Genomic DNA, 15,134 nt, shown 5'->3' on the forward strand with positions numbered 1-15,134 from the left:
ATTCGATAGTTAGAAGTATCTTGTGCTTTAGAGCTCTTATTTTAAATCTCGACTAGATCCAGTGACATTGGGGGGAGTTGGAGGGGGAAACCGGAATTCTTGGAAAACGTGAAAATTGAGTATCTTTATCTTACGAGTGGGTGATCGGATCTTAATGAAACTCGATATATAGAAGGATAGTATGTCTCAGAGGCTCCATTTTCAATTAGATTTCAATCGGATCCGGGGACATAGGGGATTGGAGCGGGGAAACAGAAATCTTGTAAAACGCCTGCAGTGGAGAGATCCATTCTAATTGGAACGGATCTGCTCACTTTGGAGGAGCTGCGGGGGGGGGGTTGTTGATTTGGAAAAATTAAAATAATTGAGGAATTTTTAACTTAAGAACGGGTGACCGACCGGATCTTAATGAAATTTGACATTTAGAAGGAACCTATGTCTCAGAGCTCTTATTTCAAGGCCGTAGATACATGATTGAAGTAGCCGTAGTGGATCCACTCTCTTTGGGAGAGTTAGGGGGTGGGGTTCAGTGCTTTGGTGAGTTTGGTGCTTCTGGACGTGCTAGGACGATGAAAATTGGTAAGCGTGTCCGGGAGCTGCACAAATTGACTTGATAAAGTCGTTTTCTCCGATTAGACCATCTGGGGGCTGAAGGGAGAGGAAAAGTAGAAAAAATGAGGTATTTATAACTTACGAGTGGGTGATCAGATCTTAATTAATTTTGATATTTAGAAGGACCTCGTGGCTCAGAGCTCTTATTTTAAATCCCGATCGGCATTAAGCATCCGATTTTCCTTTTAAATCAATCTATTGATTCTTAGAATTTTGCTAGAGCTCATACCATATAAACTCTTGGCTCTTGGCTCGTCCGGCCTCGTCCCAAGTGCCATATGAGCTCTTGGCTCTTGTTTTTTGGCTTATTCCTTTCCCCAAGATATTATGTCTAATGTGTTGGTTGTTTAGCAATAATAATATAATATTGTGTAAAATAAACGTGAATTTCTCACATTTATTTACATATTTTACATATTTATATAGGTTTACATATTTATATGTAAACCTTGTTGTATATATATATATATATATATATATATATATATATATATATATATATATATATATATATATATATATATACGTATATATACATATGTATGTATATATGCATGTATTATATAATTACATCTTATTATATAATATAAGCATAATAAGGTAAGAGAAGGGAAGTTATGCATATTTTAAGACATAATTGTAATGAGAATGAACCCCTAAGACTACCCTCATTGAAGTCTCTAGTGCATACTGTCTAAAACTCTTAACTAGCAATGTCTTCTTGGTCTCGAAATAAACATATTTTTTTAAGCTTTTATTGACACCAAATTTTTTGAGTCGTAAAATGGACGAAAGATACACTACCTTGTCGAAACTTTAAATTTTTGCTTTTAAATTATGCTTTTTATTATTTGCTTTTAATTAATTTAATTAAATCTTTTAAATTACGCTTTTAAGTACTTCAAGATTACAACACTAGAAAAGGAAAGTGAGAAATTCACATAGATTTTGGGCACTAAGGTGACAAAATTATTAAAAGACCCCTTCTGAAAAAAGTGAAAAACTAAAAAGGAGATTGTATTGGGGAAGAATACTACACTCAGTTCTGGAAGAAAAGATTACGCAAAACAGACTAAACAGGAGATTTTAGGAGACAAGAATTATATATTAGAAGCAAATCCGCAGAGAAAAGACTAAGCAAAATAAGAAGAAGGGGAATTTGTAGGGAGCACAACTAATATATTAGAAACAATATCTTGTAGAAAGGAATAAGGAAAGACTAATAAAAAAATGAAGGGGGGGCCATAAGGAGCACAAATAAAATATGTTAGAAAAATGATTTCGAGAAAACTATAAACAAAAACAAGGGGATCTTGTTGAGACTAAGAATAACATACTAAAAGACTAATTCTAAAAAAGTATTAGCCAAGAAAGTTAAAGTAAAATATTTCGTTTATTTTAACGAAAAGTTATTTCATTTAAAAGAATATTAAATAATTATTTTAAAAAATAGTTATTTTAAACTATTGCAGGCAGGGCAGAAATTAATTGGGGTATCGAAAGGAATGTTAATTGAGGTATCAAAAGGATAAAATTAGTTGATGAAATTTGTTATTAGCATTGCAGTGCACGAACATACAGAAGGACTTCTTCCGATTCCTAGACATAGTTACTGCACGCTAGTATGTTACTATTGTAAGTTTTCTATGGTACAGTCGGTAACTTAAACCTTCATACCCTACACCTGATTTTCGGTACTAATAAATTTACTCCTTTCTATCCCTTTAGGTTTGTCAATGACAAAGAACAAGAACATGAAGAGATATCTGACATTCCCTCAGACTTTTTAGATTCTGATCCTGAGTATATTCCGGATGAGGAGGAATCTGATAAGATAAAAAGAACAAGAAGTTTTTCTACACATTTAAAGCAAGAAGCAATAGAAAGTGATGAAGATGTTTGGGAATCCTCAGAAGAAGAACATGTCAGACGACCGCTTGCTCGAGAGAAGAAAAAGAAGAAAAAAGGTTTAGTTTTACGTATTTTTGTGGTTCTTTTTTAATGCTCTACGGCAGTGCCTCCCAACCCGTCGTTGTAATGGAGTTACCAAACGATTTACGGCAAGAGCAGTACTAAATCGCTAGTATAGCAAGGAATGAGCATTGTTAACAGAGGCACCTAAGTTTTCCTCTTCAATTGGTCAGATTTATATTAAGTTCCACCTTCCATTATCTCTTGTAGAATTAACTTGAAATTAATTTTTAAAATAACAACACCAATTCAACACCACAGCTAGTTTTGAGCATTGCTAATAGAGGTGCCTAATCTTCCTTCTTCAATTGGTGAGATTTCTGTAAAGTCCCACCTACTTTTAGATGATTGGTTCATTTGAGCGAATAGGATTGGAGCTGATGAAATAGCCAATACCAATTTTTGTTATTATTAAAGCTATTAAAGTTTTTTTTTTACTATTAAAGAAGAAGAAAAATTGCTGTGTTGCCACCTGCATTTAGTTTTCAAATTATACAGTCGCTCTGTCGATTATTCGTCATTTCAGTTGGTGCATAGACATTTCCCCCTCTAGAGCTGTGGTCAGAGGGTCTTTTTCTGGAGGGTAAGTATTCAAACTAGACAAGGGTATTATTAGGTATTATTATTATGGTGTTGTTAGGTATTATTATTATTAGGTATATTATTATTAGGTATTAGGTATTATTAGGTGCTTTATTTTTTGCACTCATCTTAAGCAAGTTGCTCTTTTGAATTGAAAAATTATTTTGTTGCTGAACATTAAAATAATTCAAAATTTCACTCTTTAGAATTTCTATCCTAAAAAATTAGCAAGTTTTTAATTTCCTGTTTATTAAAACTTAAGAAATAGTAATCTTCCATCGAGATTCAATTTCATCATGAGTAAACATTATTAATATATCAAATAATCAAAAATGAATAGTTTCCTTATAAATGACGTTTTGTGTTTATTTTCAAGTAACCTAATCCGCGCTAAAACTTTCAATTGACTGTTGGTACCTTATTGTCCTTTATTGACATAATAATATATTATAATAACAATAATAATAATAATGATAATATAAATAATAATATATTAATAAATAATATAATAATATATAATATAATGTATAATGTATAATATATAATAATGTAATAATAATAAATAACAATAATAATAAGACATATAATATGTCAATAATATTGACATTATTGTCCATACTTTATTCAGGGAGATTGAACTGGTACATCAGAGAAAGTTTCTTGTACCATTCTTGGTGATTTCGAAAGTTTTTCTGTTTTAATATTCTCGTCGGACATCCTTGCTAGCTACTATTAGCTATGTTATTCTCTTAATAGAGTCCAATTAAGATGAAATCGGCTTCATATAAAAAGCTTTGATTTTACTCAGCTGTTATTTTAAAAGGAACGGCTTAGAAAGCTACCAAATTATGCATGGAGTTTTTCCATTATTCCATTCGATATAAAAAAAAGGTAAAGAATACGGCATTAGACTTTATTGTCCCTACCGGCGGTGCTGATCTCCGTTTCTTGGCCCTTCATCCAGGAAGTGCAGTGGGGGGCTGGGGGCCAACCATCCTGTGCTTTTGCACACCCTTCCTGTTTACCTTCCCCAGATTTCTCCAGGTACCCATTTAGAGCTTCTATTCGATATGTATCAATTTAACGAATTAACGGCGCTGTGTTTCAGTCATAAAAAGAATAGGGACATTTAAGAACTTTTCTCCTATCATAAGTATCATGACACATGAGAGTTAGATGCGTAACTTTTCCTAGGGAACTAGGAAAAGTTAGTTTCTAGTTCCCTAGGATAGGAAGCTAGACCAGGCGTTTGCAACTGACTGCCAACATTTTCGGAAAAGAGTCAATTCAGAAAGTTTGAAAGACTGTAATTGTTATTAAATATGGGTATATTTTTCTCCATAAGATTCATTTGCGAACGAAAGCTGACGAGCATTAGGGGACAACTGACAGGGGGTACTAGGGGACCACATTCTTGCTAGGGTCATGGCAATATTAAGTTTTTTCGTTTGGGAGAGGGATGAAGGCTTTAAAAAATCTTTACAGACTGCAGCAAGAATTTGTTTATATATTTTTTTTAAGAGACGAAATTGTTTGTTTTTTTGTGGGGGGGGGGGGGATTCAAACCGGGTAAACCCCCACTCTCCTGCGTGTGGCCATGGTAAGGCATTAAGGGCTATATCCTCCATTCTTTTCTTCGTAAAATTAAGATCTGGGTTAAAGTAACTTTTTTTCTTACTGCTTGAATTTTGTAAAAATAAAAACCCACTGAGTATTGTTTTCTCTTAATTTCCCTCATTGCAGCTAAAATATACTACATCTATGACTAAAGAGTAAGGGTAACTTATAAGAATGGGAACTGTCGCTAGTTGCGACAAAAAAAACTATCAACGCAATGTAGCGTTTGATGATAAAAATAATTAATTTAATTGCTGTAATTGGTAAATTGGAGTATTAATAAGTGTCTCAGTTCCTGACAAAAAAAGAACGATTACAGAGCTAGAAAAAATGCCTAGTTGATGGCGCCGATAGTTGTTTTTGTCAGGCGCCAGTTGCCCTCTTATTAGTTGCCCATATCCTTCGCTTGGGACTACGAGCTACCACTTTTTTTCTTCGCTTATATTTGTGCATTTTCCTCTAATTTACCCAAATTTACCTATTTCCCCTGTATTTCGCTATATGTTTTTTATTTTCTTTCTTGTCATATTTGATTTTAGGCTAATACTTGATTTAATAGTTTTTTTTTTACTTTGTTTCAGTTGCTATTTTTAGTAGTCTATAGTAGTGACACCTTTACTTTTAGTCTACTCGACTAAAGGGTTGTATTATTTATATTTCATTTCAGTTTCCGCAGCAATTAGGAGGAGGGCAGCTTGCAGGGAAAAACTATTAATATATTAAAAATAATATCTTGGAGAGAAGAATAAGCAAAAGAAGAAGGGATCTTATTGGGACTAAGAATACCGCACCAAAGGCTAGTTCTAAAAATAGAACAAGAGCCAAGAGCTCATATGGCACTTGTGACGAGGTCGGAAGAGCCAAGGGCTTCTTCCCACCAATTTTCATTACCATCTCTCCGCTCTAAGCGTTTTCAGAGATTTTCAGTTTCCCACTCCAACTCCCCCCAATGTCACCAGATCTGGCCGGGATTCAAAATAAGAGCTCTGAGACACGAGGTCCTTCAAACTAGCAAAAGTGGGACCGACAGAACGATAGAAATTGCGATCGCTATATGTCACTTGGTAAATACCAAGTGCCATAAAAATCAATAAAGGAAAAGCAATTGGCAGCACATTGGCATTGGAACCACTCTTCCTCGCTATCCCACAATTTATCCATAATATATCCTATCCCGTAATGCATCCATACTTTACTCCATAATTTATCCTATCCCACAATGTATCCTATCCCGTAATAAGCTATCCCATAATTTCCCTTATAATTGCCTATGAATCTCCTGTTTCTAGTACTTTTCCAAATTCAAAAGCAGCTACAACCTTTTTCAATTGCTAGTTTTAGTTGTAATGTACTTACTCTTCCAGATTGTAATTAGTTGCAGTAGCTACTTTTAGCCTGTAGCTGTCTTTAGTAGTTATAATTTTACTTAGAGGCGAATTGATTAAAGACTTATGTCGTTGCCACAGCACTTAGGTTTTGGTTTTCTCCTCCCCCTGAACTACCCGATAATATCCTACATATTTTCATATATTTTTCATTATGCTTTTATATTAAAAATTGGCAACAACCTGTTTTAGTTGCCTTTTTTAGAGGTTTTTAGTAGCCACAATTTTACTTAGTGTCAACTGATTGAAGTCTTATGTTGTTTATGTTTCGTTTCAGTCATCACAACACTTTGGTTTCAGACCTTCTCCTCCCCCAAGCTACTTCCCAAGCTCCTACATATTTTCATGTAGTTTGGCTGTTTGTCATACTCTGCCAGATCAAAAAGTAGGGATAACTTGTTTCAGTTGCTACTTTTAGCACCTTTTAGTAGCCACAACTTAACTTCGATTTGAGTTGATTAACTGCTTATTTATTTATATTACATTTCAGTCGTAACAGCTATTGACGATGGCGACCTTTTACAATATAATAGAAGGATTGCGGATTGGCAAGCCTCCAAAGAACATGACATCAAAGGTTACGAAGAATTTGAAGGTGGTTTTAAAATGCCCTACAAAATATGGAAGCAACTCTTTGCGTAAGACACGTTTTTTTACCGCCCTTAATAACAGGTTTTATTCTTTTTTTTAGAACGGAACTCCCGGTGGAAAGAATATTAAATAAGACAAATAAGTTTTTATAAAGACACTTTTTATTACCGTTATACTCAAAGAGTATGGGTAACTTATAAAGTGACATCCGGCGCTAGCGTCGACAAAAAACTATCAACGCCATCTAGTGTCTGATGACACATGACAATTTTTCAAGCTTTGTAATAGTTTTTTTTTTGTCAGGAGATCAGACGCTCATTACTACCCTTTATTACTACAGGATTTATTATTCTTTCTAAAATGGGCTTATAATTCCCGTTTCAAAGAGTACAGGTTACCTACAAGAATGAAAGCTTGCGCAAGTATGGATAAAAAAAAAACCTCAGTCCCATCTAGCGCTTGGCGACCCTTGACGTTTTCTATAGTGTAATAATAAGAATAGCCGATTTAATTTGTATAGTTGGGAAAATTAGTGTACTAATAAGTGTCTAATCTCAGTTCCTGATAGAAAAACGGTTAGAAAGGTTGAAAAATACTAAGTGGCACCAAATACTAGATGGTGTTGATTCTTTTATTCCCATTTAGTGCCAGTTTCTACTCTTATAAATTACCCATACTCTTTGATCCGGTCAATAACATGATGTTTCGTAATTCACTGATTTTTTTTTCACTTCTTCATTGATTTTCATTTTCTATTCATTTCCTAGGTTCTTTATTGAGTTTTTTTTTTTTTTTAGTTTTTTAGTCAGATGTTTAGTTTTTTTATGCATAATTTAAGGAATTTCGCTATTAAAAAAAAAACAAAAAAAATTGTCTTGTATACTTCACTGATTTTCATTTTCTACGTTCTTAATTGAGTTTTTTTTTTAGTTTTTTAGTCAGATGTTTAGTTTTTTATGCATAATTTAAGGACTTTCGCTATTTAAAAAAAGCTGTCTTGTATACTTTACTGATTTTCATTTTCTACGCTCTTAATAGTTTTTTTTTAGTTTTTTAGTCAGACGTTTAGTTTTTTATGCATAATTAAGGACTTTCGCTATTAAAAAAAAATAAAAAATCTGTCTTGTATACTTCACTGATTTTCATTTTCTAGGTTCTTTATTGAATTCTTTTTTAGTTTTTTAGTCAGATGTTTAGTTTTTTATGCATAATTTAAGGACTTTCGCTATTTAAAAAAAGCTGTCTCGTATACTTCACTGATTTTCATTTTCTATGTTCTTAATAGAGTTTTTTTTTTAGTTTTTTAATCAGATGTTTATTTTTGTATGCATAATTTAAGGACGTTCGCTATTAAAAAAAAAAGTCTTATATACTTCACTGATTGTCATTTTGTAGGTTCTTTATTGAGTTTTTTTTAGCTTTTTAGTCAGATGTTTAGTTTTTTATGATTTCTCGTAAAGTACAAGTTCTGTCATCGTAAAGTCATCGTAAAGTTCTTTACGATGTTTTGTCAAACAGTTCGTGGTAACGAACTGTAGAAAGGAGCGACCCGGCTCAATAGTAAACGAAACTCTAAAAAACGGAATTTTGATGCTAAAAGATACACCAAAAGAATCGGATTTTCATGCTGATTTTAAATATATAAGTTTCGTCTAATTTAGTCTTTGTCATCAAAAGTTACGAGCCTGAGAAAATTTGTCTTAATTTGGAAAATAGGGGGAAACTCCCCCTAAAAGTCATGGAATCTTCACAAATCACGAAAATCACAGCATAGCATTCAGCGTATCAGAGAACTCCATAGCGAAAATTTCAAGCTCCTATCTACAAAAATGTGGAATTTCGTATTTTTTGCCAGAAGACAGATTGGGTGCGTGTTTGTTTGTTGTTGTTTTTTTTTCCAGGGGTCATCGTATCGACCAAGTGGTCCTAGAATGTCGCAAGAGGGCTCATTCTAACGGAAATGAAAAGTTCTAGTGCCCTTTTTAAGTGACCAACAAAATTGGAGGGCACCTAAGCCCCCTCCCACTCTCATTTTTTCCCAAAGTCGACGGATCACAATTTTAAGATAGCCATTTTGTTTCCCATAGTTGAAAACTATAATAACTATGTCTTTGGGGATGATTTACTCCCCCACAGTCCCCAGGGGAGGGGATGCTAGTTATAAACTTTGACCAGTGTTTACATACAGTAATGGTTATTGGGAAGTGTACAGACGTTTTAAGGGGGATTTTTTTTGGTTTGGGGGTGGGGTTGAGGGGAGTGGGCCATGTAGGGGGATCTTTCCTTGGAGGAATATGTCATGGGGGAAGAGAAATTCAATGAAAAGGGCGCGGGATTTTCTAGCATTTTTAGAAAAAAAACAATGAAAAAATAAACATGAAAAAGCTTTTTCAATTGAAAGTAAGGAGTAGCATTAAAACTTAAAACGAACAGAGATTATTACGCATATGAGGGGCTCTAAAAATACTTTAGCATAAAGAGCGAGGTATTTAGGAGGAGATAAATACCTCGCTCTTTATGCTAAAGTATTTTTAGTAATTTCAATTATTTATTCTACGGCCTTTCTGATTCAGGGGTCATTTTTAAAGAATTGGGATAAAACTTAAGATTTAGTGTAAAGAGCGAGGTATTAACGATTGGACAAACCCCTCATATACATAATAAAAAAATAATAATATAAAAGTTTGTTACGTAAGTTAATTCTTAAGTTACGTATATTAAAAAAAATAAAAATGTTTGTTAAAAATTAAAAGTTCTAGTTGCCTTTATAAGTAACCGAAAAATTGGAGGGCAACTAGGCCTCCTTCTCCATCTTTTATTTCTCAAAATCGTCTGATCAAAACCATTTAGCCAAGAGAAAGCCATTTAGCCAAAAAAAAGAATTAATATGCAAATTTCATTTTAATGATTTATGTGCGGAGAGCCAAAATCAAACATGCATTAATTCAAAAACGTTCAGAAATTAAATAAAAAAAAAAAGTTTTTTTTTAACTGAAAGTAAGGAGCGATATTCAAACTGAAAACGAACAAAAATTACTCCGTATATGAAATGGGTTGTCACCTCCGCAATCCCTCGCTCTTTACGCTAAAGTTTGACTCTTTGCCATAATTCTACTTTTTAAAACAATTAAAAACTTTAGCGTAAAGAGCGAGGGATTGCGGAGGTGACAATCCATTTCATATACGGAGTAATTTTTGTTCGTTTTAAGTTTTAATGTTATTACGATACAGTAAGGGTGACCACGAGGCAATCCATTACAATATATGGCACCAGCGAGGCTTTCCACAACAAAAAGTGGTGCAAGCACCAATTCCGTGCCAATATCTGGTGGCAGCCAGTTAAGGAAAGTTATCAAAAGATAGCTAAAAGAATCCGCGTTTTCCGAAAAGAGTATTTAATTTAGCCTACACAGTAGCCTATTGTGACTATATAAAAAATTACGGGAAAAAGACGAGATCAAATAAAAAATTTACGAATATTTGAATAGGCGTTGCCTAGGTAGAATAAAATAAAATTTTGTAATTACATGACGCAACTAATTAGCTTGTAAAAAGATTCAGCAAATTGAGCCATACCAAGTTTCACAGAGACCGGAAGTTTGATATTGGAAAAAGGATTTTCATTTAGACTGGATAAGTATTTAGACGTTGGGTGAATTTTGAAAAAAAGGCGGATAGACAGAAGATGCACACAAGGTCAGGAAAGGAACAAAAACTAATGGAAATAGATATGAGGTCCAGAAAAGCTACCATGATAAACCAGAAAAAATCGTTTTCAGATTCACGTTAATACGCGACTCCCGCTATAAGTACACTAGGGAATTCGCCATCAAGTGGATCCGGGCGAAATAGACATTTCTGACACGTGCGAAGGGGGAACCTCAAAACAAATTCAAGAATAGAACGATCCGTAGACGGAGAAAAGAATATACTGCGGAATCAAAAGGAATTATTCCAGATAAGGGAGACCTACATAAAGAAACAGATATGGGAGTACAAACAGTACAATCGGTAAGCAGTATACCCGGTAATATGAGAGAACATGAAATAGAAACAGTGGTGGAAGCAAAATTATTATATGAAAATACGAGGAAAACAAAAAAGAAATCACCCCTCAGATGCTATGCAAAATGAAGGAGGGTTGTGGGTAAGAGAAAATACAGATACAGAACGAGGAAACAGAGAACAAACAGACTCAGAAAATGAATTGAGAGGATATAACGACAGAGAGAATCAAAGTAAGCCAAGCAGCAGGAGTAGTAGAAGGCTCCAGATCCCGCAGGGGATCACAAAAAAGTAGTCCGTAGTCATGTAGATATGACACAACATATATTAAATTACGTGGAGGCTGAAAGAAAAGCCAGAGAACGAAAAAGGAAGGAGGGTAGAAATAACAGGAGAAAGATAGGAAAGAAAGAAGGAAAGAGAGAATAACTAGAGAGCAGAGACGGAAGAATAATAGAATAGCCAGAGAAAGAAAGGATGAGACTGGAAGAACAGCCAGAGAATGATAAGGTAGCAAGAGAAAAGAAAGAGAGAGATCACTAAGAGTTAAAAAGAACCGTGATAGGCCTAACAGAGGCCTTCTGGGGAATTCCAGAAGGTGAGATTTTGTCACAACTAACTTCTAGGCTAGCAGATGGCCATAATAATTTCTCTTTTTTTTGGGGGGGGGGGGGGTGCCACATTGGGGAGCCACGAATGATGGATGGTTCGCTGATCAGACAGCTGGTTGACCAGTTATGACCCTATTACCAAGATTTGGCTTCTCCGATCTGGAGTCCTTGGGGAATACTCTCTCCTAGTCACTTCATATTACACCCAAACCTGTGTCTAGTAACTCTATTTACGGTTTTAACACTTCCTGGGAATCGTTTTAAGTTATAGAGTATGGTAATACCATATTACGGTATACCCTGTTCCAGGGTATGGTAACGTGATTGAACGGTCAAACGGGCCAAATCCTAGACCAAGGGTGTCACCATCTTGGTCGCCCCTTTCATCTCTAGCTATCTCTTTTGAGGGTAAACGGACCCCCCTGGAGATGTACTAATAATGGTATTTTATTGCGAACTCTTTTCCTACCCTGCCTGGAAAAATAATGTATACGGTTGTAGAATATCACAAAGATCACATGTATTCTTCCAAGGATCACTTAAATACAAATCTATAAACTTTGAAGACAGACTCACTAAGCGGAGTTTTCGCGGACTAAAAACTAAATCACTAGTTCTATACGACGAACTTTGCGTAGGGTTGGACTTTAGATTGGCCCTGACCAATCCGCTAAATTAAAGTTCAAACTACTGGCTACTTTTGAATAATATTATATTTCAATGGCCAGATCGGCAAGGCAAAAATAGAATTCAGCATAAATTTTATTGTCTTAAAAAAGGTCCAAATAGGGATAGGTCCTTTTATTAGACAGTGTGTAGTAAAATTGATTGTTTTAAAAAAGGGTCCCTTTAGGGATATGTCCTTTTATTAGACAGTGTCTAATAAATTTCATTGTTTTAGAAAAGGTCCAAATAGGGATAGGTCCTTTTATTAGACAGTGTCTAATAAATTTTGCTCTCTAATAAAAAGACCTATTTCGATTTGGAACTCTTATTTGTTTTGTCGTAAAAAAGGCAGCGTGGTCTTGGAAAACATGCCACCGTTACCCATACTGTTTGGATTGGATTATGTAAAAGTTGGTTTTTACTTGCAAAATTAACAACCTACTGGCGATTCAACCTGCCTCCTCCATTTTGGCATCGTATGTAACATAGAGGAAAATGAAATTAGAGAAATCTCCTTGAAAGTTGTTTTGAGTAGGACAATATAGGCACCTCAGATTCTACTGTTTGTCCTTTGTGGTTTTGAATTGAACGTAGAATCAAATATCAAAAGTTGTTTATCTAGTACAGTTTTTCTTTAAATGGTGCCTCAAAAAAAACCTTTAGTACTTTTAAGAAAAGCTTTTTATTGTTCTAATTAAATGGCCCTTGTGCTTCAGGAGTAGTTGTTAAAAGTTTGGGACAAACAGTCAAATTTTAGCGCAAAGAGTGAGGTATTGAGGAAGGGGCAACCACCTCATATACGTAATGATTAAAATTTAATTTCAGATTGTTTTTAAATAATGCCCGAAATCCATCTCTCCTTCCATATAAAATTCCCTCCCCCACGGAAAAGCCCTCCATAGAAAGCTCATTCCACATAAAATCACCCCCTCCCCCCAAGTCAGGACCTTTCTTCCCGGACGATTCCATTCTTAATGAAAATTGGCCTTGTAATATTGCTTGCGAACGATTTCGAGTCCACCACAAAAATTCTTCTTAGCATAGTTCTATTTGAAAAGGACTTTTCATATCTAATTATTTTCCAAATTATGCTGGAAATCTCCTCCGTGAAAAATTTCTCCTGGAAATGTCTTCAATGTTGAACAAAATAAATTCTGGTCAGGCGATTTTGAGAAAACAGGGTGTTGGAGGGAGGCTAGTTGCCCTCCAATATTTTTGGTTGCTTAGAAAGGTCACTAGAACTTCTAATTTCTTTTCAAATGAGCCATCTTTTGATATTCAAGGACCACTGTTTTGAGACTATCACTTCTGAAAAAACAAATAAATATACATCTGCGATCTTTCTTGTGGAAAAAAAATTTACAAAATTCCACATTTTTGAAGATGGGAGTTTGAAACCTTCACAGTAATGTTTTGTGATACGCTAAATCTCATTGTGTGATTTTCATTAAGATTTCTTGAGTTTTCGGGGTGTTTTCCTCCTTTTTTGGAAATTAGGCAAATGTCCTCCGGGTTGTAGCTTTTGATGGGTAACACTAAACTTAATACATCTAATACATTTGGAATCACCATAATAATCCGATTCTTCTGACGTTTCTATTGATATCAACATTCCTTTGTTCAAACTTTTGGTTACTGTGAGCCAAGTCGCTCCTTACTTACAGTTAGTTATCAAGAACTGTTTGAAAATTACCAACCTTTGATCCAACATTTCCCTCCTCCTTTGAAAAAGAAACTAAAGCAAGGAAACGAAATTAGAGAAATACTTAGGAAAATCGTTTTCTCAGTTACTTTACGTTTAAGTACAAAGTTAATTAGCTGAAACTCAATGATATTTTTAATTTTTGTTTTGACATTCTGTCTCTTTACTTTCAAAACCAATTTGAGTGAGAAATTAAGATACTTTTAACATTGTGTTGTAATATATACTCGCAATGACGTCATTTTTTTGTGCTATGCTGTTGCTACTTCTAGCAGCTCACCGCAGTGCCAAGCTGCCTGAGGCCAACACAGCTGTGCTGGCTCTTCCTCCGTCCCAATTATTTTCAAACCCTCTCTCGATAAACCCTCCCAAGAAGCTTCAGTTTCCTTTAAGTCCTCTCTTAGTACCTTTTCCTACTCTATTCGACGACAATCTGATCTTCGTTTAGCCCTACATGGAAACCCAAAAAGGACGACAGTATCCTGTGATCGTTGATTTGCATGTGTTCTAGCCATCTCAATCTTTCTTTTATCATAGCCCTAGAAACTGGAATGGAATCACCTTTTTTGCACAGCTTGAAGTTCGAACGGTTAGTAAGACGGCTCGCTAAAATAATCCACACGGAATTCCTCTGAAAAGCATCAAACAAATCCTCCTCCGTCTTTCGGAGCGCGTACTTATCAGAACCATACTTGACTACTGTCATCACTGTAGGTTCCAGTATTCTAATCTTGGTTCGCAGACTTGTCTTCCTATTCTTCCAAAAATTTTTCAGCTGTGAAAAAGAACACCTTGGCCATTACATAATCTACTTTTAACATCTTCAGTATATTTACAATTTTGTTTGTGTAATGACGCTGTGACGATAACACTTGTGACCCGGCTTTTTAACGTTTCTTTCTGAAATATCCATGGAAGCTATTTTTAAGGAGCAAAATTTACTTATTTGTTATTCATTCAACCTTTTCCTTCAATGATGCCGCAAAAAATAACCTTGGAAAAAATCGCTCAAATATGCAAAGAAGGCTTCTTTTTTTAAAAGAAGTCACTTATATGAAATCGAATTTTTCTTCCCTCGGAGAAAATTGAATTTCTCTTCATTCTCATATAGTTTACTATCTTTATATTGTTCGTCCGTCTCAAAAGATCTTGTTGTTGTTTTTGGGTTTCAGCCATTTTTCTCGTAATTGAGCTTACAAAAATAAAATTAAATGTATGACATATCCATCAAAGCTTTCAATTGCATCCAGATAGAAAAACATAGAAGAAGAATAGAAAGCTTGGAAAAGATAAGAAATTTAGAGATTATTTTTAAATAGCAAAAGTATCCTACCTGTAATACAACTTTTTCTCCTGTGTTGTTTTGAAAAGGAAGCTAGAAAAATAAATGAA

General features: G+C 34.7%; 1 protein-coding gene across 1 annotated transcript in view; it reads left to right on the forward strand.

Moving 5' to 3' along the window:
• LOC136040135 (uncharacterized) overlaps window positions 1–15,134 on the forward strand; it is a gene marked incomplete in the record, with an annotated part of 117,374 nt that overhangs the window by 43,867 nt on the left and 58,373 nt on the right. Inside the window, 2 exon segments of the mRNA XM_065724246.1 lie at window positions 2,341–2,579; window positions 6,658–6,805. Of these exon segments, the coding sequence (XP_065580318.1) occupies window positions 2,341–2,579; window positions 6,658–6,805 (387 nt within the window).

Source organism: Artemia franciscana, chromosome 20, assembly GCF_032884065.1.
Source record: "Artemia franciscana chromosome 20, ASM3288406v1, whole genome shotgun sequence".
NCBI classification, from domain to species: Eukaryota; Metazoa; Arthropoda; class Branchiopoda; order Anostraca; family Artemiidae; genus Artemia; species Artemia franciscana.